The 25,564-nt window shown below is 35.8% G+C and overlaps 1 protein-coding gene across 1 annotated transcript; it reads left to right on the top strand.

Moving 5' to 3' along the window:
* Positions 1–2,193: 2,193 nt before the first annotated feature.
* On the top strand, positions 2,194–4,603 carry LOC145094016 (uncharacterized). Its single transcript, XM_079032275.1, has 4 exons — positions 2,194–2,486; positions 2,654–2,750; positions 2,889–2,985; positions 4,070–4,603. The coding sequence occupies exons 1-4, from the start codon at positions 2,260–2,262 to the stop codon at positions 4,336–4,338; spliced, it is 690 nt and encodes a 229-aa protein (XP_078888401.1). The 5' UTR covers positions 2,194–2,259; the 3' UTR covers positions 4,339–4,603.
* The last annotated feature ends 20,961 nt before the right edge of the window (positions 4,604–25,564 follow it).

Raw genomic sequence — 25,564 nt, 5'->3', positions numbered from 1 at the left:
ACAACGATATGGAGTTTAGCCCATACCTTTAGCGATAACAATCATAAAAATTGAAATCTAATGTTATCAACACGATTCAAAACAAAGATTAAGGGAAAAATGATACTTTAATGCCTTTGATCTCTTCAATCCTTAAGCTCCTAGTTGAAAATCGAAAACCAAAACTTCTCAGAACCTTTCTAGCCTCCAAAAATTGTCCAAAGCCTCCAACATTCATTCGGGTTTCAGGAATAAACAATCTATATATAGATTCCAAAATTTAGCTCCAACTCGTCGAGTTTTTCAGATAAACTCGCCGAGTTTTTCACTTAATATCTGTGTACGGCAAGGCACTGTTGAATCGGGAACTTTCCAGCCAACTCGTCGAGTTGAGGGACCAACTCGTCGAGTTCCTCTTTATTTAAGCATTCTTTCTTCAAAATCCAGTCTCCAAGCTTCCAATTGCTAGTTCCGCTTCCTTTTTCATCCAAGCATGTCTTTATTACTGAAAATGAAATTTTAACATAATTAAGCATCTTTTGTCCATTATTTGAGATAAAATTAACATAAAGTATTAAAATAATGCATGATTTTTATGACTAAATAAGCAGATATCATGATACTTGCATGGAAGACCCCGAGGGAGCCCGTGGCAATTGGATATCAGACCACAAAGGGAAAGCCCATGACATTCCAGGTAAAGACCATGGGAGGAGCCGATGATATACTAGATAAAGACCATGGGGGAGAGCCCATAACAACTATATATATGTTGCATGATAATATGTGGTTGTATGTTGTATGATATTTTGGGAAACTCACTAAGCTTTGTGTTTACGGTATTCAGTTTATATTTCAGGTAATCTGGTTTTCAAACGGAAGGACTTGGAATGATTGTAGAGCACACACCACATGTTTCCGCAACTTGTGAATTACTCTGATTTAATGATGTTTAGTTAAAACTTGTTTACCTTGACGTTATGGGAAATATATGTATTAACACTTTATTAACTTGTAAACCATAAAAAAAAATTACCTTGATTTTTGGGGCGTTATACTGGGTGAAGATGGGGTGGAATAGGTGTGTACCCTATTTACGCAAGTTAATAATTTCAATTTGGAGAATGACTAGTTCTACAATGTAACATACATATAAGCACTATTTATTTAAAATTGAAAGTATCTCGGAATCGAACCCAAACTTTTAGACAAACACAAAGACCAAATTTATAGTTTTCTCAAAACTTAACTTTCGTTTTCATAACCAAGTTAAATAGATAATCATTTACAAGAAACCTATCATTTCCGGTCGCCCTTTTTATTTATAAGGATGAGCAAATAGAAAAATCACCTTGTAATGTAATGATGCATGTGAGATACATTTGGTTTTTCTTACACCATTTATTATGGAGCTCTTCAATTGAGTAAAAAAGATCATGTATATTAATATTATGATCGATAGATCTATGTATATAGTTTTTAAAAGAATTAATATAATCATTCAGAAAAAAATTAGCAAAATTAGCAACATAGTTTGTTGAATGTTTGCCTTCTACCACAACATAACTTGTTAAATTTATAATGATTAAAAGATACAAAAATTATATATAATGATTAAAAGATACAAAAATTATATATACTAGTTTGTTAAAATATCATTTTATTACTTAAAAAAATTATTGTAATAAGTAGTATTTTTACCCGAACCATTTATAAAACTAAAAAGAATCCACAACATAACGTGTTTGGTTCTATTTAACCCAAACTTAAACTCTTTGATTAACATGCATTTTAACATGTTATCCATCTTCAAAATGCATTTTAACATGTCATCCATCCTTTTTCTTTTTTAAACATTTTAGGTATGCTCGATAACGGGTTTTAAAAGTTTCGAAAGGTTTTTAGAAATCTCAAATTAAATAAAAAATTTTATTTGGGAGTAAAAGTTCTATTTTAAATAAAAAAAAACCCTTCTAATACAAAAACGACAAATAGTTTTTTAGATCTTTTTAGTAGTTTTAACTTTTATATTTTATGTAATTTTATATTTTTGAATAGCTTATAACTATTTTTGTTGAAGTAATCTATACAAACAAAAACTTCAATGTCAATTCTTAGCTACCTATAAGCTAATTTTAACAAATATAACACTAAATTGTTAAAAATAACCAGAATGAAGTGTCATTTTTCAAACCTTAAATTACTCTATAATAAATTATCAGCAAACAACATTATCTTCGACCACCGCTTTTCTGTTTTTCTCACTTTACTTTGGCAAGTATGGGAGGAGGAGCAGTTCCAACACCGGCGACCACCGTCTCCATCGCCGGTAACCATCACTCCCGACCACCATATTCTCCGACCGTTCCACCCTTCTCTTCCAATTTTCTCACCGAAAACTTCAATTTCATCGATGAAAAAACTGCAAATGAATATCCCTATGAAACCAACTTTGGACCTGTCCCTTCTAAAATTGAAGTCCAAAACGCCATATCTGATCTTCGAAGGTACTTTTTCCAAATTCAAGTTTCCAGAAAACTTATCGTGACCTTAAAAAAGTGTTTAATTCTACACATTTTTTTATATAATTGTGAATGTTACGAGTTTAATTTATCTATAAATTCATTTATATTGTTCCAAAAAAGTAACCATGATTTTTGTTTTTTGAAACTAGGGTGATGGATGTAATTTGTGCAACAAATTCAAAATCTTTGGGACAAAACAGGCTTCTTGATGCCTACCATTTGCTACAAACAGATGCTTCTGTTCAGGTTTTCTATTTTGAAATCTATAATGATTTATACTTTATGCAATAAAATTTATACTTTTAATCCAGATTTGTCTATAAATTCTTTGTACGCATATTTCTTAATTTTGATAAAAAAAAATTATATAATTTTTTTTGGTAGAAACTTGTGTTATCGATATCATCAGATATAGAGGTGTGGGATGCTATCTTGAAGAATGATGAAGTTCGGGATCTTCAACGCTCATTGCCATACACAGGTTAAGTTTTATTTTCGTTGATTTATTTTTAAATTTTATTATTACAACATTATGTTTTGAAAATTTTACCCAATTATAACAAAAAAGTATAGTATTTAATAGAAATAATTGAAATTAGGATGTTGTAATATTCAAAACGAATAATTGGGTAAATTGTTGACCATTTTAATTGGAAAACTACGTGGAATAGCATTATAGCAATATGCTTTATCTCACAATTTATATGAAATGTTTTTAATTTTCTAGACACAATAGAAACACACTTATAATTTTTACCCATATAGCGACACATGTTACCAATATGTAAATGTTCTTTATTTGGTTGTGAATTTCTATTATCAATAATAAGTAAAAGTATGTTGCTAGTGGGAGTTACACATTGGCATTATTCATAGAAATTTAGACACATTAATGTAACAAAAACATTATTATCAAAAGTACAACCATACAAGGTAGAACATATTGTCTAATATTGGTTAAAAAATGAAAACATATAGAGTAAATTACACGATTGGTCCCTATGGTTTGGGGTAATTTACGCATTTGTTCTCTAACTTATTTTTTTAACTCGGAAGGTCCATATTTTTTGTTTTTGTTACGCACTTGGTCCTTATTTTTTGTTTTTGTTTCGCACTTGGTGCCTATCTTACCTAAAAAGACTATTATTTAAATAGGGAAAAATGGTATGGTAGGTAGGGTAATGTGAGGGGTTGGGGTTGGGGGTGTGTTTATTTAAATAAGTTAAAAAATCAAGGGCAAAATAGTCTTTTTAGGTGAGACAGGAACCAGGCGCGTAACAAAAACAAACAGTAGGGACCTTCGAGTTAAAAAAATAAGTTAGGGACCAAACACACAAATTACCCTAAACCATAGGGACCATTCGTGTAATTTACTCAAACATATATTATTTCAAGAAATTTGCCCTTTTCAATTTTACCATAAAAGTTAGTTATTATTATGGGTAAAAAATGTAAAAATCTAGGCGTCAAGAATGCTTCGAAGATTTAGCGACGCCCTCATTGTTACGATAAAGCTTGAAAATTCACAGAGTTTGCAATTGATAGTTTGTTTCTTCATAATGCAGTTAATGAAGAAAAGGACATGGGATACAAGCAAGAACTCAACTCGACATCTCTTTTGATTAAGTGGATTTTTTCTTTCATGAAATTGAAAATTACAGAATTAATCGATAGATTAGAGGTTTTCATCCTTGAAAGAATACAAATTGTGACAAGAAAGTCAAAATCCACATCAAAAGTTGATGATATATTGGAAGAAAAAGTTCGATCTTCACTACTCCTCTCGGTAGTCATATTGTTAATAGTGGTCATCACAAGGAGCACCGAGACATGATCAAAGTTTTATGAGTTCTCGTTGAAATGTAGTTTTTGAAGGTTTTTTTTTTTTTTTTTTTTTTTTTTTTTTTTTTTTTTTTTTTTTTTGAATAATCTTTACCTTGTATGTGTTCAAAAAGGGGTTAAATACAAGAAATAGCAAACACAGTTTCATAGATTTGTTATGAAGGGTTGTCCTGTGACCTGGAAATAAACTACAATTTCCACTTAGAAGGAATAATACACAAACAAAGAAAATATGTGCTATTACTTTACTTTTAAAATAGCGTAATGTCATTGTCGAATTGTTAATCCCAAATGGAAAACACAATAATTTAGGCACTACTAGTCTTGTTATGACTGTGTTTGTCTCCCCGATCCTCCTGGCATCTAAAATTATTAGATACAATTTTTATTTGGATACTGCATACCATAAGTAACTATCGTTTAGTTATGTTTTTTTTCAAAAGATAATAAAAAACTCGAGATAAATACATCAACTATCAACATATTTTTACTAAGTTGTTTATTATATAACGATACTTTCATTTTATTTATACTACAATACAATCTATACTAATAAAAAAGTAGCTCTTTTGTCATGTATCACCATATTAGACATTTTAATTAATGTGTTGCCACTTGTCAATCTATTAGTTTTTCATTTTAAATTTATTAGACCTCCTCATTAATGTGAATCTATTTTAAATTTTAAAATTTAAATAATTGTTTTCATTAATTCACAAATAAAAAATATCTAATATATATTAAAAATTAATTTTATATATTTATTTGAATCAATGATTATAATTTCACATAACTAATAAAAAAATATTTCTTAAATTAATAATTTATTTAAAATAACTTATTAATAATTTTGAGTTTACTATAAAAACTTGATTAATTTTATAACCGTGGTTCCCACGGGTTATCAACTAGTAGTATTATAGTTATGTCATCCCAATTCAAAACGGTTATTCTTTGCTATAAATAGATATAGCTTACAAATTATAACGTTCTAAAAAGCTTAAAAATTTTCAAAAAATATAATTTTACAATCAATTAGAATTTTCAAAAATAAAAATTTCATTCAGGGTGTTTTGAGCACGAACATTGACAACAAGAAGGTATCTAGCATCTCTTTCTCTTCCTTTTAAGGCAAACCCAACACCAGAACCAACTTTTGGTTAACACATATTATGCTTAAAAAATTATTTTAATAGTAAATAATAAATATGAATATAGATACACACACATCCAACTTTTGACATTGCCTGACATTTTATGTTTTATGCAATGCTTGACTCATAAGAGGTGCTTGTAAACCCATTTGTTGGGTTCCAATTTCGCGCTTCATAAATCGTAAATCATAATATAAATAAAATAATACTAACAAATGTAAACCTAATAATAAACATAAAGCTTATAGTAGTACTATTAAATGTGATAATGTAAAGTTAAAGTTACTTCAATTTCAGCACGTGGAGTAAGAGCTGAGACAGAATCAATGCAAATGAGATCAACTGCAGCAGATCTACACATGCGGTCTGCAACTGCAACTGGAGGAAGAAAATTCACATGAACTTTTATTATTATTATTATTGTTTAATTTGTTAAATAGACAAAAAAAAATGATATCAATGTAGGAGTGGTATAAATGTCTACAACATTAGTGATGGCATTATCATCATAACTTGTCCTCCAGCAGTAGCAAACTCCAGGTCTATCCAAATACTGAACCCATAAATCAAAAAATATATATAAATATCATCACACAACAAAGTAATAAAAAAATGTATAATCTTGGCTTATATAATACTTGCCTTGCAAATAAGTTCTCCCTGGAATCCAATTTATCATGCATATTTATACATTCGATATTTTTTTTTTTCAAAATTAAATAATTGTTTATAAAGCTAAATAGAGTCATTTTACTTTATCTCATCAAAATCACTTTTAACACAACTTATATATATATATATATATATATATATATATATATATATATATATATATATATATATATATATATATATATATATACAAAAAAAAACCGAAAAAATGTGTAAATTCAAAGCTCGTTGCTATTTATTGCATTTAGCATCTAAAGATGGAAAAACAAAAAATGACTATGTACTTTGTTTTTTGGTAAAGGAATAAAAACAAAATGCAAAGTATATCTCTATTTACTCAATTTACTACTTAAATATATTCAACATCAATCTGAGTTCAAATCCGTTGAAATAAATAAAAAAAAGATTAACTTTTAAAACGATAAGTAAGAGTTGTGTCATCCAAAATTGTTAAATTCAAATTTTTTTTTAAGTATAAAAACATTATGCAAGTGCATTTTTGTCCAAAACTGTTAAAATAAAAAAAATAAACTATAAAATTAGTATGAAGGGACAGTTTGATCTAAAACTGTTAAAAACAATTTTTTTAAAGTTTAAAAACAACATGCATGGGTAGTTTCGTCCAAAAATCTTAAAATCAAAATTTTTATCTATGGAAACAATATGCAGGGGCAGTATGGTCCAAAAATGTTAGAATAAAAATTTTGTAACTATAAGAGAGAGAGAGAGAGAGAGAGAGAGAGAGAGAGAGAGAGAGAGAAGAGCACGAGAACATAATCGGTGAGAGGCGATGGAGGGGCCAAGTAAGTAGCGGCACCGGTAATGGAATGGATAGACGGAGCTCGTTTAAAACCAGACGGTATTGGAACTGGCTGAAAACCACCACCGCTGCGAGTTTGAATATGTATAATTAAAATCACAATAAACCCAAAATGGAAACCATACCTAGATGAAGGATCAAATTGTACATACCGAGTCCCACTCTCATAAGAGGAAATTCTTACATTACGTGAAAATATGCTACAACATTATGAACTCAAGCCTTTTCAGTTATGACCCGAATTTGGTAGCAATCCAAACCAATCTGAAATCAAAGAAAAAAATGGCATGAGTCAAACAAATTCATTGAAAAGAAGAAAAATTAAAAGTTTGATTGAAGAAATATAGAAGTTGGTCGATTAAATTACCAAAAGTAAGGAGTTGCATTTTTTTACTCAATAGCATTACTCAGTCTACAAATTGCATTCCACGACTTATATTTGCAATTGCACTCATGGGTAAAATCCTTAATGGGAAACGACTTATACATGTAACAGAACAAAATCCTTATTAACAGATAAAATTAAATCTGTCAATCAACATCCATTGTCCGGATCATACCGTAGGATCCTAATTCATTAATCTGTGGTGGCTGTTAGTGAACAACATGGTAACACATCAAATATTGCAACCAAACAGACATTATATTCAAAATAAATTCCATATATTGACAACTATTTTAATAGAGAAAAAAATAGTGAGAAAACAAACCTTCAGAATCACCACCAAAATCAGCATCTTCCTCTTCGTCATTAGATCGTTCCATGGTTGGTACTGCATGTCAAATTTCAAACTCAAAATATGGGAAAAAAATATTATTATCGTTATTTGAATTCAAGTCAAATTTCAAGAAAATATCAGTTTTACTATTCAAAAATTCAATTTTTAATCCAAATTTTTACCAAAATAAATACCAACTATCTTTATTTTTCACCAATGTCAATCCTTTGATTATAGGATCCTTGAGTTTGTAAATCTAAAAATTAAACAACTAAGAGCAGAAAAACATTACATTAGTACAAAATGAAATAGCAACTACATTGTATTAACCTTGCCAACATCTTGTAAAACACCATGCCAAAAAAGAACCACAAAATAGACAAATACAAACCTGACAATTAAAGGCAATCAATGAAGAAAATCTTCAATGTGGGATTTTGTCGAACACGTTGTTTGCAGTAAGAAAATGGTAATCTTGCCATTAAAAAAAATCCAAGTATGGTTGTAAATTAGTCAAACTCCAGGAAAGAAAGAATAAAAATTAGATAATGAAAAACAGCTTCGCAAGAAAACATACCTTTTCTCACTGTAGGAAACACCACCATCCTCCTCTGTTAAAATTAAAAATGTAAGAACTTGTTTAAAGGTGAAACAATGAAAATATGTAGAAGAAGTTTACCAACAGTGGAGGCAGTGACTGGAGAATCAGAATGAGGACATGTGACGCTACCTCACAATTCTCGTTCTTAGGGTCTCGCCAATGGCGGTTAGGAGCTTACGTCTGGTGATTAGCTGGGTAAAGATGAGAGTTAAAGCGTGAGCGATGACAGTGTTGACAATTTCAAAATACGAAACCAAATCGATTGTAGAGAAAGGGGAAGGAAAGCTCGATGGAGGTGAACTTGATAAGAGAGGCGGTGGGAACTGGCAGACCCCTCCACTGGAGCCTGCCGCTGCTACGTTGCCTCTTTGTTTACCCCATCAACACCACAACCAATGATAGGAGAAGGAATGTCCGAGTAGAACTGGGTCTAAGGCTTTTTATACTTCCTGAAGACTCTCAAACTTGAATCTTCTTATAAGCACTTGGAGAAGAAAGTCGGGTGGCTTCTCCGATGATAAATCTTGTCCACTTTAGATGAGAAACATCAAACATTTGACGAAATCAATAGACAAAGATGAAAAGGGATATTGGATAAGGAGGCGGTAGAAGGATCCAGAAGGATAAATCCAAACGATGATCAACACGTGTGTCCACAAACTATACAGATATTGGTTAATACAATTGAAGGGACATTTTTGCCAAAAAAAACGGAAGTTCACTATTCATCTTTTAACACAAATTTAATATATATATATATATATATATATATATATATATATATATATATATATATATATATAATTATTTTTATATCCATTTGAATTGATGACAAATGTCTTAAAATATTATTAATTTTATTAAAGTTATCATTTCATATGGATAAGAAGATATGTAGAAATAAAAGGTAGGAGAGTATTTAATTTCTCATGTATCAAATTGGAAATATTTCATGTCTTGACGAACACCTGATGAGGCAGTTGTATACATGTAAGTATTGTTCCTTCCACAAAAATCTTGATTAATAACGTTTCTATTCATCATTTAGAGGATTCACACTGTATTTTTCATTGTTTTGATTGGTTATGTCACACATTTTGTCATTTAACATTTGGTTTTATGCTTGATCACTTAAGTTGTTTAAAGTTTTATAATGTTATTAGACTTGTTATTTTTTTCGAAAATGGCGCTATGACCGGCAACGTGTTTTCATTTTTTATTTTATTTTTACTATCTAAGGTTATCAAACTTATTTTTATGGCTATTTATGGTCACTGAACTCTTTTGAGCTATAATTAATCATTAAACTTTTATAATTATATTCATTCGATTTTATATATCTTTTTAGCATTCTTTTTTACAATGTCGTTTTCCATGTTTTTATATCAAAACTCATCTATATAACTTCGTTATATATATATATATATATATATATATATATATATATATATATATATATATATATATATATATATATATATATATATATATATATATTTCTTTTTTACATGTTTTTAACATGGTATCAAAGCTCTAATCAATCCATGGTTGTCGATTTAATGAATGTTAAAGACTTTATAGAAGACATGACTATCACCGATCGAACCATGAATCAAATTGTTCATTGTAATTCACTTTTCAATGATGTTCATCGTAGTTTTTGGTTTCGATCTTGTTCTTTTGGGTATGTTTTTCGATCTCATTAGTATTTGGTCATCGATGTTGTTATCGTTTATTCCATGTTTTGTTCTCGTTTTTTGTTCCTAGTTTTGTTATGGTTTTAGATTATTTGTTTTGCTTGGTTATTGGCATTATGGATCCAAAAGATGATTATATTTGGTCTGTTACTACCAACTTGATGACAAGAACGATGCATCTTGGAAGTTATGTAATGAATAGTTTTTTACTCGAGAAACATACATGGGGTATTTTTATTGGTGTAATAGGTAACACACTAGATGAGAAAGCTATTAATTATACGGTTTACACTTTTATTGGATACGTGGGGACTAAGAGTTCTAAGATAATCATTTGGATCAATATTATGAGGCTCGGTTAATTAACACCTAATTGGCGAAATGAATATATGAAGTGTAGCATCCGTGTTCCAGATTGCTTAAGCTTACTTTTATCAGAGACCAAATATTAAGTTTTCGACAAAATCCTATCCCATGACGTGGCCAAGGAGGGCCACGACGTGACAATTGTTTAATGGATCGCATGTGTTATTGGATCGTCATGGTGTGGACAAAGGTTGTTAGGGCGTGGCAGTTGTATTGGACCAAGCCCATGATTCTTTTAGGATTTGCTTTGTATTTAAACCCCTCTAAGTCATTTTTAGTGTTTCTTATCAGCCTCCATCACCCTCAAGTTTCAGAAACCCTAACCTTAATTCCTCTTTGAGATTTGTGAGTCCATTTTGGTGACCTTGGGTGGTTGTGAAGAAAGAAAAGGCATTTGAAAGAATTGTGGTGCTTTTTGGCTAAAGTGAAGATCTCTTTTGGGCATCTCTAGACCTTTGTAAGTGTCTAAGTTCCTTGCTTTATGGCTTAAAGTGGTTAGATCTTGAATATTGTACCATGACCTTCATGTTTGAGCAAGTTTGGAAGGGAGGAACTCATAAAGTTGGCAACTTTATGACTCTCCTGAGTCCTATGAGCAACATTTATTGTAGATCTAGGTTTTGGTTGAGGGTTTTTGATGTTACAAGAATTTTGGTCATTTTAGCCCATTTTGACCTAAAATGGATTCTAGACATGTATTGGTATGCATGTCCATAAATCTTCCACCTTTATGATAGATCCGGTATTAAAAGACCCTTCTAGAGTGGTTGAGTTAAGGACTTTTCAGATTAAGGGCTAAATGGTTAAGATATTATGGTATTTGGCTTTATTTAGGACCTAAGGTTGGAGATCTTAATCTCTTTGGGTGTCTTAATGGATAAAGTTGGAAACTTTATTCATTTTGACCATAAAATGGACCAGATCTGAGCTTTGGAGCTCTTGAAATCGAAGAAAACAACTTAATCCATTAAGTTGTTGGAATCTCAGCTCCCACGGTGTGGCCATAGTTCTCCACGACATGGAGACTGGGAATTTCCTGTCTGTTTGATCGTATGAGGGTCACAACGTGGCCAAGGAAGGCTACAATGTGGCGGTTGGCTAAAGTCAACATTGGTCGTTGAATTTGACCGTTGACTTTTAGTATGGATTGACTTTTGGTCAAATTTCTATTTTTGGAAGGTAGGCTTAGGGTTTACCTTGTGTGGATTGTTAGGAGATGTTTAACACCTATATTTGACATAGAGAGTTGCTAGATGTGGTGGGCGAGACGTTGAGCTGGTTTTTAGTCGGCTTTGTGATTCAGGTGAGTTTTCCGCATTATACTTATGGGTTAAAGGCACCAATGTTGGCCCACTATATTACGTATGCTGGTATATAGGAACATTTTATGCAGGATACATTTTAGAATGGTAGATATGTATGATTATCTGTATTGGCCGGCTATTGAATGTTACCGTATATGTCGACATGTTATTGTTATTGTTGGGTTGAGGCGGTCCTACTTTGTGCTGAAGGCCTACATACCTTGGGCAGTTCGGATAGACTATAGGCCCGGTGAGGCGGTGCAGTCAGGCTGAAGTCTCGGAGAACGGTCCAGATAAGTTGCAGGCCCTGCGAGGCAGTTTATTCATGCTGAAGGCTCATGCATGCATGTTGTTATCTGTTTGGTTGTGTGTGGTACTTTGGGGGAACTCACTAAGCTTTGGCTTATAGTTTGATTTTATGGTTTCTGGGACATCAAATAATAGGGGCAAGGCGAAGGCTTGATGATACACATTCTCTCGGGTTTTTTTTATGAGATTTGATTTTTGGATTCTCTGATTCATGTTATGACTTTTGGAAACTATGTTTTGTAAACACTTATGGTTTCGGATTGGTTTCGAAAATGAAAATTTTACCTTGATTTTTTGGATGTTATAAGTTGGTCTTAGAGCCCTGGTTTGAGTGAATTAGATGAGCATTTGTGTGAATCCATACTTAAACTAAGGATCTGTAAAAGTTTTCAAAATTGTTTTCAAAAGTAACCTAGGAAGGATGAGATGTGTACGATCAGCCGGAGCAGGAAAGTATACCCCAAGTTACCTACATTATTATTTGTTTATGATGATTATGATAGAACAACATGCTAGTAGTAGGCTAGGGATCTTCAGGAATCGCATGATAGAATTGTTTGATGTATGATGCTTGATAGCCTAGGATGATTTCTTCTATGTTAGATGGAATTGACATCATTAGTGTGGTTTCTTATTGTGTGCATCATAGTTGTACATAACTAAGATTGTATATCCTTAGAATTTTTGAGGTAGAATCAAGTATTCGACTGTCTATAGAATCCAACATTATGTATGATTAGTATGCAGGAGTGGCTGCAGGGTTGGTGGAAGTTCCATGAGTGAGTACAGTTTATAGCAAGACAGCATGAGGAATGATTAGCCACTCTTGAAAGAGTGGATACATGATGTATGTGTATCCTTGATGCTTGGGCCTAGTGGTCCGGAATTTACATGTAAGGATCTGCATGATTTTATGGTGTCTTAGTGTCAGGCGGTTTCATTGCTCGAATGTGGCTGACTTTGTGCTTCGTGGGACTCATATTGATATGAGTTAACTATTAAATGAATATGTTAAGTTACATGATGTAAAGGTTAAATAATTTTAGAATGATTGATTTGACCCTATTGTGCAACTGTCATTTGAGTCCAACCGATGTAGGGTTGGGTCTTTTGGTCAAAAGATTATTTAAGTTTTCTTGCATGTAATTGTATTCATAAAGTGGTTAGCTGACTTTAATATGCGTTTTTTAGCAGCCGATGGCAGGGTGATGTGGGGATCCTAGGAGAGCCTAAGAAGTTCTTTAGTGTGGTTGCTATGATGTTTAGCGGATATTGGGAGTATTATTATGAGTAGGTGATTTAGACGACTCAGGATGCTTCTTGAGGAAACTATGGATAGGTATGAAAGGTAGTATTGGGCCCATACTACTAGAATCATAGGATCCATACTCAAATTGAGGGAAGTCACGACGATTCTAAGGAGATGGATGAGGGCAGATAGCATGGTTTGATAACCATGAGTCATGGAAATGTTTCTGTATCTGTTGATCTTTTAGATATGGTTGTTCAGGCTGAGGATGGGTCTAGTGATTGTTTGGGCCTTAGTGGCCATGTCAGGTTGGGCTTGAATGGTGTAGACCTAAACGAGTTAGTTGATTTCGAGGTCTTGAGGGCCTTGCTCGAGGTAGTGCTAGTTAAGTTGTGGGACTCAAGAAAGAAGCGATTGTTATGATCGGCTCGAGAATTCTAGATGGAGGATGAGTGATTGGTAGATGGATTGGATTGTCACTATCTACAACGCGAGTATGTGTTTTTCCATCTTTCCGTGTTCAGAGGAGAGAGAGAGAGAGAGAGAGAGAGAGAGAGAGAGAGAGAGAGAGAGAGAGAAAGAGAGAGAGAGAGAGAGAGAGAGAGAGAGAGAGAGAGAGAGAAAGAGAGAGAGAGAGAGAGAGGGAGAGAGAGAGAGAGAGAGAAAGTAGACATGTGATTTTCAGAGTTGGGATGTAGACCCAACATGGGGCTAGATGGTTGTGGTTTTTTGGTGGCAGTATGGCAGTTTGGGAATGCACAAGAGGATTCTTGTACTATGGTTTCCTTGAGATGAGATCAAGGGTGTGATTTCTTTAGATATAGGTAGGTCAGGTGCTAGCTGATGGTTTCAAGTGATCAGGGAAGTGAACCGAGAGCGACAACTTTTGTTGTCTCTAATGTATCCCGACTATGTGAATGATGCCCTTTGTATTTATAAATGATTATTGAGATGAATTAATGGTTGGGGATTTGTAGGTGAGGAGTGTCGTAGTATTTGTTCTAGATAGGAGGTGGTGTTATGAATGGACTATCAAAATTATTACTAATGCATCTGCATCGAATTCTTGATGTTATAGGCAGTCATGATTGGGCAGTTTCTGAGGTCTCCATCTAAGACTCAGAATCTCTTTGAGTTTTCTTAGTCTTTATCTGGAAGATCATCTTGCATTATTTTATACATTCTAAGGGTCAAAGATGATATGTATTTGGGTGAGCCGATTTCAGTTTTCGTCTGTTTACAATATTAGTTGGTGGTAGTTCAAACCCTAAGTGGGGGAGAGTTGCATATTCTGATTAGAGGATCAACGATACGTTTGATTTATGGTTTCAAAAGAATGGGTCATAGGGATTTGCGGTTTATGTATGCAAAACTTTGGTTCAGGATTTGGTCAAGACGGGGGTACAAAGGAAGTTTCCATAAGATGTATGTGTTCAGGAATGCAAGAGTCATCTTCGTGGCAAGAATTTGTTGGAAAAGGAGCTTGTTGTAGCCAATAGTTCATTTTGGGAACGTCGAGGAATAGGTCAAGAGGCATTTGCGTCGCTCAGGTGAAGTATCGATTGTTGAGGAATTTGCCATCTTGTTGTATAGATTGATATCTATAGTCTAGGATGGGCAGTTGTTGATCGATCAATCAGTTTCAGAGTTTGGTATGTTTGGTCCCTCATGGGCTTTGTCCAGTAATGTATTACGTAACAACCCAAAAACCAGAGAAAATTTTTTCATTTTTAAATAAGGTTACAAACATAAGTTTAATACCAAAATCCATTACATAACCATCATTTAAATCATCAGAGTGTCAATAACAAAGAATGTGGAAAATAGTGGAGAGTGAATGGTACGCAATCAAGCCGGGTCCTTCCCTTTAGAATTGGAAGTACCTGTAATCACAATCCAGACTGTAAGCTAACGCTTAGTGACTTTTCCCAAAATAACACATACTAGTCAAACTAATGGGCCCCTGGGGTTCTTTCCAAATCGATCATAAGTATACGCCCCCGCCCTTGGGCCTCGCCCTAGGGTATATTTCAACCCAAAAAGTCACAATGGGCCCCTCCATGGGGTATATTTCAATCTGACATATCATATTGGGCCCCTCCCCGGGGTGTATTACAACCCGATCACACATGTAATACATTACAACTAACATATGGCATAAACAGGTAATAGGCTGACCTTGGTGCCTTCGACCCATAATATTGGGAAGAGACTCACCTTGGTCTGCTGAAAATAATAACTGCTCAGATACCAATCAAAAAATCTCACACTGTATAAATATACAAAATACCCTAATTAAGATAATGCTACAAACTTAACCAAAGACCAAAATCCTTAACTTTAGAGTCTTCAAATAGGGCCCAAAAGCATTTTCCTTTTAATGTGGGCAACCATATTTGGCCCAATTACAATAATAGGTCTAGAGCCCAAGAGGCCCAACCCATGACACTATAAGCCCGCAAAGGAGACCAGTACACCTAGCCTAACCTAGCTAAGGCCCACAATACGGCCCAACTCTAATAGATTCCAAAAACAGAGCCCACCACTGAAGGCCCAAAATACCGCAGCCTACTACTGAGTACGCGGGGCGTACTCAGCTTGTACGTTAAGCATACACGCTTAAAGGCCTGTAAGTTGCGCGTATGAACTTATACGCCGAACGTACTCCTCTGATTTGCCATCTTCGCATTAAGCGCTTATTTGGTTAAGACACTTGCTCCAATACCCATATTTGACCTCCTTGAAGTAGATAATCACGTAAAGTTGCCAACTTTACGTGCATGCATGGCTTAATGAAGCCAAAAAGTCCAAAACATCTTAATAAATGACTTAATGCTTGCATGGAGGTCATAAACACCATAAAGTTTGCACCTTTAAGCTGAAAGTGGCCACCAAACATCTAGATCAGCAAACTTTAGCATCTCAAATGGTCTTGACTCATCAAGACCTTCCAAAAGGGACCAAAAGACCAAAATAATCTTAAGAGGAGATTTAAACAATAGATGAGCAAGGTATGAACTTTATACCTCCAGAAACTTCCTAAGATGAAGGAAATGATGCATCTAGAAGCTTTACCACGTCCAAGGGTTGCACCACAAACTCTTCTCTTTGCAAATACACCCAAAAATGGCTTCCTTTTGATAATCCAAGCTCAAACTCACTTCTAATGGCAATTAGAGTTTCTAGGGACGTTGAGAGGCAATGGAGGCTGATACAAGTGAGGTCCAAAGGTTATAATAGGGTTTAAATAGGACACAAGACCACAAACTTAGGGTTTCTAAAACAGGCCACGTACGCCCCGCGTACCTCCTCGTACGCCCCGAATACGAGGCTCCGATGTTCGATGATGTACACTCTTGTACGCTAAACGTACATGTGAGTACACCCAACGTACGAGTGGAGAGTCCTTTGCCAAAACTTAAAAATAAAAATAAAGGAAATTACCTAGATTTTCGGATGCTATAACTCTCGCCCACTAGAATTAGACTCCGTCCTTGAAGTCTGCTGATGCGAATAAGTCTGGGTAGTGCTCTCTCATCTCGTCATCTGGCTCCTAGGTCCACTCTGATCCTTTTGGATGCTGCCATTGCACCTTTACCAAGTTCACCACCTTATTACGCAATGTTTTCATCTCTCTATCAAGAATCTCAATGGGCTTCTCAACATAATTCAGGTGCTCATCCACTTGAATGTCATCTAATGAGATCACTGCAGACTCTTCGGCGACAAATTTCCGCGGCTGAGATACATGGAAAGTTTTGTGGATCTGACAAAGCTCATCTGGGATATCCAACTGATATGCAAACCTGCCAACTTGGGCATAAATTCTGAATGGACCAATGAATCGAGGACCCAACTTTCCCCTCTTCCAAAATCGGATGATATCTTTCCAAGGTGACACCCTCAACAATACGAAATCTCCCACCTAAAACTCAAGATCCAAACGGGGTCGGTCATCATAGCTTTTCTGCTGACTTGGTGCTTCCTATGACTCGATGAACAACTTCCCCCAACAAACCGGAGTCCTACACCTCCTTCCATACAACATATCGAATGGGGGTCGGTTAATACTAGCATGATAACTATTGTTGTAGGAGAACTTTGGTAGTGGGAGGTAAGTATCGCAATTCCCTCCGAAGTGTAGAACGCATGCCCGAAGCTTATCCTCGAGCGTCTGCATCGTCCGCTTGCTCTGGCCATCGGTCTAGGGGTGGTAATATGTACTGAAGTGCATCTGAGTGCCTAACTCCTCATGAAACCTCCTCCAAAACCTGGAGGTGAACTGAACATTGCGGTACGAGACCGAAGATACTGGCACTCCATGCCTGACTACCACCTCCCAAACATAGATATCTACTAATTTCTCGACAAATATACTCTCAGCAATTGAAATAAAGTGTGCACTCTTGGTCAGCTTGTCCACAATAACCCAAATATAATCAACACCCCGCATTGTCCTAGGTAATTTCGTGATAAAATCCATGGTGATGTCCTCCCATTTCCAGATGGGTTGGGTAACAACTAGACCTTGGTTTGAGGCCTCTGATGCTCGGCTTTGACCTTCCTACAGGTCAAACACCGCTCAACAAACCAAGCAACTTCCCTCTTCATGTAGGGTCACCAGTAGCTCAATCTCAGGTCTCGGTACATCTTCGTGTCCCCCAGATGGATACAAAACTTGGAATTATGTGCTTCCTCAAAGATCTTATGCCTCACCCCACCAAATGTCGGAACCCAAACCCTACCACACTGAGACAATAATCCCCGACTATCTCTGATAAACAACATAATCTGCCCCCCATTCCGCTTATTCTTCCAATTTTCCTATTTCAATCCTTCTACCCAAGCCTCCTTAATCATATCCATCAATGGTGAGGTAACTGTCATCCTCAAACAAATATCTCGAATCGGAGAATACGCCGCCTTACGACTCAAAGCATCGGCCACCGTATTGTCCTTCTCGGGGTGGTACAAAATCTCGCAGTCAAAATTTTTTACCATGTCTAACCACCTCATATGTCGTATATTCAAGTTCGTTTGATCCATCAAACACTTCAAACTCTTATGATCGATGTAAATAGTGCATCAACCCCGTACAATTAATTCCTCCAGATCTTGAGGGCAAACACCACCACCCCCAATTCCAAATCATGAGTGTGGTAATTCGCCTCATGAGGCTTCAGCTGCCTCGAGGCGTAAGCAATCACATGCCCCTATACATAAGGTTAGCTCCTAAACCCGAAATAGAAGTGTCACAATAAACGACAAAATCATCCAATCCCTCGGGCAACGCAAGAATCGGTGCCTCACACAATTTCTGTCTCAAAGTCTCAAAGGCCAACTATTGATCCGTACCCCACGGAAAGGTCACAGTCTTCTTGGTTAGACGAGTCAAAGGCACTGTAATCTTGGATAAGTCTTGGATAAACCTCCGATAAGACCCTAAGAGGTCTAATAAACTTCGAATCTTAGATGCGTTCTTCGGAATTTCCCAAAGCATCAAAACCTCAATTTTAGCCGGGTGCACCAAGATACCTCCCTGGTTGATGATGTGTCCCAAAAACTGCACCTCATGCAACAAAAACTTGCATTTGTAGAACTTGGAAAAAAGCCTCTACTTCCTCAAGGTCTCCAACTGTGACATCCCCAAATTCGCGGCCATTTTAAAAAATTTATTTATGCTTATTTTAAAATCAGGGTATCATTTTCGAAGAATAATATTGTGGGCATTTGTTCCTAGAAAACATGATAATGATATTATTAAAGCATTTCCAAAGAAAATTATTTTATTTATATTAAAACATTGGGATGTCATTGTCAATATAGAAACATAAGCATAAACAGACCTTACATTAATTTACATTAATGATTTACATCTCATTGAATCTCTCAGCAAAACATATCTTTAATGTCGCCACATATGATACAATAAACTAAGTGGGTCAGGTTGGGAAACCTGGTGAGTACATAGGGTTTTCAACCCACAATAATATAGTTAATTTGTTTCTTCACATACTTCATGTCAAAAAATTAACCCAATTATCTATCCCCATTATCTTCTTTATTCCTAAGGATCTACCCTCATAATCATCTATTCTTCAATATTTATTCCTAAGGAATAGACACAAAGTCCATCGCTGCCAGGGTTTATCTGACACACACTAAGTCTATAGATGTCGATGTTATCTAATAGGCAATAAGTCCATAGCTGCTAATGTTCATCTATAGGGCACTAAATCCATAGCTGCCAATGTTCATTTATAAGGTACTAAGTCCATAGCTTCCAGGGTTTTTAGAGTACATCTGGTGAACATGTATTTCAAAGGTTATCTATTAGGCACAACTGCCAATATTATCCATTAGGTGCAACTGCCAGGATTTTTAGAGTACATCTGGTGACCAAGTAGTTCAAAAACACCTACAGGTTGCGAGCCTGCTAGCGTTCCACTGCATTGTCTAGAATAGTCAGTGGTCATCGTCTATACTCTGCTAGATGACTGGATCATTGTTTAAGTCAGGGCTTCTCATCATCTATATCATCTTTCATCTCTCATCATTCATATACCCATCTTTACCCAATATATTTATAGGTATAAAATATATATACAGTTTAAAATCACATAAAACATGTATAAATCGTTCATCTAGCATAGATATCAGGAACACAGATAAAGAAGCACATATAGCATGCATTAATATTAAATACTTTATATCTATGTGTAAGATGGAAGTAACTATGCACTCACTTGTTAAATTGACGACTCGAAATTCGGAAAACGCTTCACTTGTATCAATTGTCTTTTCCGTTGACGTAACAGGAGGGTTTAGCAAGAAACTGCGCTCTGTGTGGGCAGAATTTATAAGCTGAAAGCTCTTCTTCTCGGGGATTTTCTGGCGCTCTGATACTCGCTTCTAACACCTAGAAGGTGCTAGGGGAAAGAATATAAGGTTTGGGTGTGTTTGGGAGAGAAATGGATGAGAAGATGTGAGAAAATGAGTGAAAACGCCTTCTATTTATAGGCTGCCAGCAGCCGCGTACGTTGGGCGTACGCATTGGTACGCTAGGGGTAATGGCCACAACAACAGTACGATGGGCGTACTTCAAGTTACATTGTGCATACTCCATCCAGGTGTCACAATCTTGTTCCAAGCCGTGGGAGGAAGGGACGGCCCAGATCTTGCTACGTGTCACTTGTTGGTTACTCCAAAAACTAATTATCTTCTAAAATCCGTAACTTTCGCATACGATATCTATTTTAGAAGTTATTTATATCCACACATACGTATCGACGGGATCTACAACTTTCCTTTAGACTTTGTCGCCTAATTTTGACTTTATTTTTAAAGTTATATTTTAACAGGCTTAGACTGTTTTTATATCGTTGAGATCCTATTAATGAGATCTTCAATTCTCTTTTAGGTTGTGTCGGCTAAAAATCGATCGATCTAAAATTCGATTTCCAAGTTGTATACTACTACGTTGAAACTTTGAAAAATCATAACCTCCTCTTATGAAGTCAGATTTGGACGTTCTCTATATGCACGCTCTTGGTTTAACGAATACTATGACTTTCGTTTAGATTCCTAAGGATAAAAAGTAATTTATCAAAAAAATCACTTTTTTATGTTACGTAGAGCCGTGTGGGTTTTATCGCACAACTTCGACAGGTCATAACTTATTCGTTATAAGTCGAATTTGAGCGTTCTTTATATGTACGGAATCCTTGTGATACATACCATAACTTTGTTAAGATTATTTATCCTAAATAATCTTCTATCAAAAAGTCATTTTTGACGGTTATTATCTCTAAAATAACTAGCCCGAATCTGCGGGCATTACACCAACACCTCCTTAAAATGCTGCTCATGTTGCTTTTTGGTCTTAGAGTAGACTAGTATGTCATCAATAACAACAATCATAGACCGATCCAACATCGGTCTGCACACCCAGTTCATGAGATCCATGAATGCTACTGGGGCATTGGTAAGCCCAGATGACATCACCACGAACTCGTAATGACCATAACAACTTCTTCAAGCCGTCTTATATATATCCTCATCCCTGATCCTCATATGATGATATCCTAACCAAAGATCAATCCTTGAAAACTAAGATGCACCCTGAAACTTATCAAATAAGTCGATCCATCCTCGGAAGCGGGTAACGGTTCTTCACCGTCAACTTGTTAAGTTCCCGATAATCAATACACATCCTGTGTGACCCATGTTTTGGGATGTTGGATCTACGTTTTGGGAGTATGTTTTAGGAGTATGTTTTGAGAGTGTAAGAACTAAATGGGTTAAGCCTCTCTCTATTAAGTCAAAGATTCGGGTTTGGGTTCATTGTAGGGGTTCTTAAGGGTAAAGTTGGAAACCGTACCCTTCTAGTCATCATTTGGGAAGAGATCTGAGATTAGAAGCTTCTAAATTCGATGGTAACGGCTTAATGGATTAAGTTGTTTGATTCCTGGCCAACTCGGCGAGTTCAGTAGGAGAACTCGGCAAGTTGATGCTAGTTTTCGCGATCTGTGCATTTAACAGAGAAACTCAACGAGTTGAAGGATAACTCGGTGAGTTGGGTCAAATCGGACCGTTAACTTTAACTTTTGACTTATAATTAAGGGAATTATGAGCTTATTATAAGGCCCATATGGGGTTGGGCCCAATTTGAAAACTTGGGTCATTAGTGGGCTTTGATGGATCTAGTAGTTTCTGGTATTTGGGGTTGTGTTGTTAATGGGCCATCGAGATACAAAGTGTTTGGACTAGAAAGAATGGTTGGGCCTTAAGGCAGGGCCATGTAAGGAGTTTGGGCCTAAAGTGTTTGGATTAGAAATGTTGTTAGATGTTCACCACTGTCTATATCAATCTATGATGAGTCTTGTGCAAGTGGGAGATTGAAAGATCTTTTATGCCCAAGAGTCATTATAGAATGATATTGCTAATAAAATATGATCCTATAGGGTTACACCATATATCAAGTTACCTTCAATTGATTATTTATTAGTATAATTTGATTATTAATAAATATATCCATATTTGTATTTAATTGGAAAAATTATTATTTCATGGAAATAATATTTTTACTAACTGGGAATTTATTATTTGTGGAAATAATATTTATTGGAGAAATAATAGCTTATGAAATATATCATAAAGTATGATTATTTATAAGTTATATCTTAATAAACTAGTTCAATTTATATAAAAGGTAGTTTTATATAAAATAAGCTAGTTATAATTTATATAAAAGATAATTTTATATAAAATAAGATATTTATATATGACTATATATATATATATATATATATATATATATATATATATATATATATATATATATATATATATGGATTTTTTTTATAAAAATGATTGATTTTTATAAGCATAACATATATGTATATATAAACTAGCCATGCGACAGCTTTTGTCGTAACAGCCCGGATTCCCAGGTATTATTTATTCTTCTTAATTTTGGAGACTCGGCGAGTTGGAGCTCAAAATCGCCGAGTATGATCGCGGTTTGGGAAAGGGTTCGCGTCCGGACTCGGCGAGTCCAAAAGGTGGACTCTGTGAGTCCACGCTGTTTAATGAAACCCTAAATTTCAGGGTATGAGACCTATTTAAAGGGTCTTGTGGCCGTCATTTGCGGCCACCAACCCCAGAGAGAACCCTAAAAGTGTCCTTGAGAGTTTTGTGAGAGAAAAGAGGAAGATCCTTGATTACTTGTGGGTGATTTTGCATATAGAAGAGGATCAAGGAAAGAGGAGACCAAAGGAGGTGCTAATCCAGTGATCCCTGAGTCCAGAGACTTCATTTGAGGTAACCATTCGTTCCTTTCTCAGCCATTGGTGTAAATCTTAGAGTTAGGGCTTCTTTGTGGAATGATTCATGGAGTAATTGGCCTCTTTTTGTGTTGATGCTTTAGATCTGGACCTAAAGAGGTCCAGAGACTTTTTTCCCTCAAGTTTTATGAGTGTTAATGGAGGCCATGAGCTTAGAATAGCATTCTAGAGACCATATCATCAAATAAGGCCTTTAGACCTTTGCATGAGCACCAAGATTGTAACTTTACATGATAAATGTGCTTGGAAGGACTGGATCTATGAGCTACTAGAACGGATCTGACCTCAGGAGTGAGTTTGAGTTCATTCATGGCTTAGACTCGCCGAGTCCGAAGAACAGACTCGGCGAGTGGCATGAAGATTGTCCATAACCACTCAGTGAGTGGTCTTACCGAGTTAAAGGTTGACTTAGTGAGTCAGGGAGAGTCAGAGAGGGTTGACAGGTGGACGGAGTCAAGCTGGAACTCGCCGAGTTGAGTCGTGGTGGTCCCGCGATTCATGCCAGGTGGAACTCGTCGAGTCAGGGAAGTACTTAACGTGTGAAGAGAGGATCCTAGGGAGTCAGTGAACACGTATAGACTCGTCGAGTCACTCTAGTGCACTCTCCGAGTCCGGTCAAAGTTGACCATTGACCGTTGACCAGAGTTGACCAGTGTTGACTTGATAGGGGTAGTCAACCTTAGTTGTGAAAGTGTTAATTAGAGATATATTGTGTTATAGGAGGATTATAGCTCAGAGGATCGAGCGCGAGTGATTTCTGGGATTTGCGAGTTATCGAGATACGCGAGGTGAGTCTTCTCACTATACTTTACCTTGAGTAGGTAACCAGAGTTATGTGACAGAGTATTTGTATGCTATGTGTTGTACTGCATTATTTCTATATGATTTATGCTATGCATGTTTACAGAGTTAGAACCGGAAGGTTCACAGAGTTAGAACCAGAGGGTTCATAGAGTAGGGTCCACGGACCCACAGAGTTATAGCCTCGAGTGGCTAATATGTGTATGTGTGGTATTTTGGGGAACTCACTAGGCTTCGTGCTTACATTGTTTTGTGTTATGTGTTTCAGGTTTCTCTCAGGATCACGGGATGGCACCGGCTCGATTGTACACACCAAAGAAAGAGTCATGTTTTGAGGATCCTGGTTTATTATGCAAGTGAAAATGGAGTTATGTTTTGTAATTCGATTATGAATGAGATTTTATGTAACGCCTGTGTTTCCGGGCTTGCCGTTTTTAGCAATATAATAGTCTAGGTTAACCTTTGTAACCCGTTTTGAAATAATAAGATTGTATTATTTGAGTATTATGTGTTTTGTGCTTAATTGCTTAATTATGTGGTTTGATTAATTAAGAATAAAAATAAGCGTCAAGATTTAAGTGTAAAATAAACTTAATATCTTTGATCTATGTTGTAGTAGTTGAAACGAGGTTTCCGAATATATATAGAACGCCCAAATCTGACTTCGTATGAGGAAGTTATGATTTATCGAAGTTCCGGCTTAGCGGTATACAGCCTGAAATACTCGAATTGAGATCGAGCGGTTGTTAGCCGAAGCAATCTAAATGAGAATCAAAGATCTCATTGTTGGTATCAAAGCGATAAAAAGTTAGGCGAGAACGGACGTCAAACGAAGAAGTTATGAATTTATAACGAAAGTTTCTGTCGCGGCCTATTAAAAATAATTAATAAAAAATAAAGTCAAAATTAGCCGACGGAGTCTAAACGAAAGTCGTAGAGCATGGTCTCACCTTTCCGTGGATATAAAGAACGTCGAAAACGGAGTTCGTATGAAGAAGTTATGAATTTCCGAAGTTTATTAATCATTTTGTATTTAAATTTAAATCAAAATTCGGAAGCATTATCCGAAGGAGTCACCGATCTGATCCGAGGTACGCCCTGCGTACTCGAGTACGCCCCGCGTACTCCGAGGGATGTCGACACTCGCACTCGAGCACTTCGGATACGTAAGCAATGACGTTTTGGGCAGTACGCCCCGCGTAACGCAGTACGCCCCGCGTACTCCGAGGCTCCAGCCTCCTATAAATAGGATGCGAGGGTTCCGGGTATTTTTGCCAATTCCCTCTCATTTTCGTGTCGAAGCTCTGCATTTTACCCCCGAAGCTACCCCGAAGCCCCGGTATCATACTCTAGCCCTGAGGCAAGTCCCGAGATCCCGAAGATCCCGAGAAGCGCGGTTCCCGAGTCGAAGCTCTGCCCGCGAGAAGTTCGATTTTCGAGGAGATCTTCCAGATCTGCTGTGGATTACTACTTCTATAAGCCGTAGTGCTGTCGGATCGTCTTCTGATCAAGTGAGTGTGTAGTTATTTCTTCTAATACAATAATACGAAGTATTTTATATAAAAATACGTGCTATGTGTATATATTTGGTTGTGTTATGTGTGAATGAGTATTCACTCTCTTCTATCTTATAGATCTGCTTATTTCTTTATGAGATATGTGTTATGTGTGTGTGCCTCAT

This window comes from Lactuca serriola, chromosome 3 (genome assembly GCF_051521515.1).
Source record: "Lactuca serriola cultivar US96UC23 chromosome 3, Lser_US96UC23_V15, whole genome shotgun sequence".
Taxonomy (NCBI): Eukaryota; Viridiplantae; Streptophyta; class Magnoliopsida; order Asterales; family Asteraceae; genus Lactuca; species Lactuca serriola.
The sequence above is the reverse complement of the archived record's forward strand: the minus strand, read 5'-3'. Positions and strand labels throughout refer to the sequence as shown.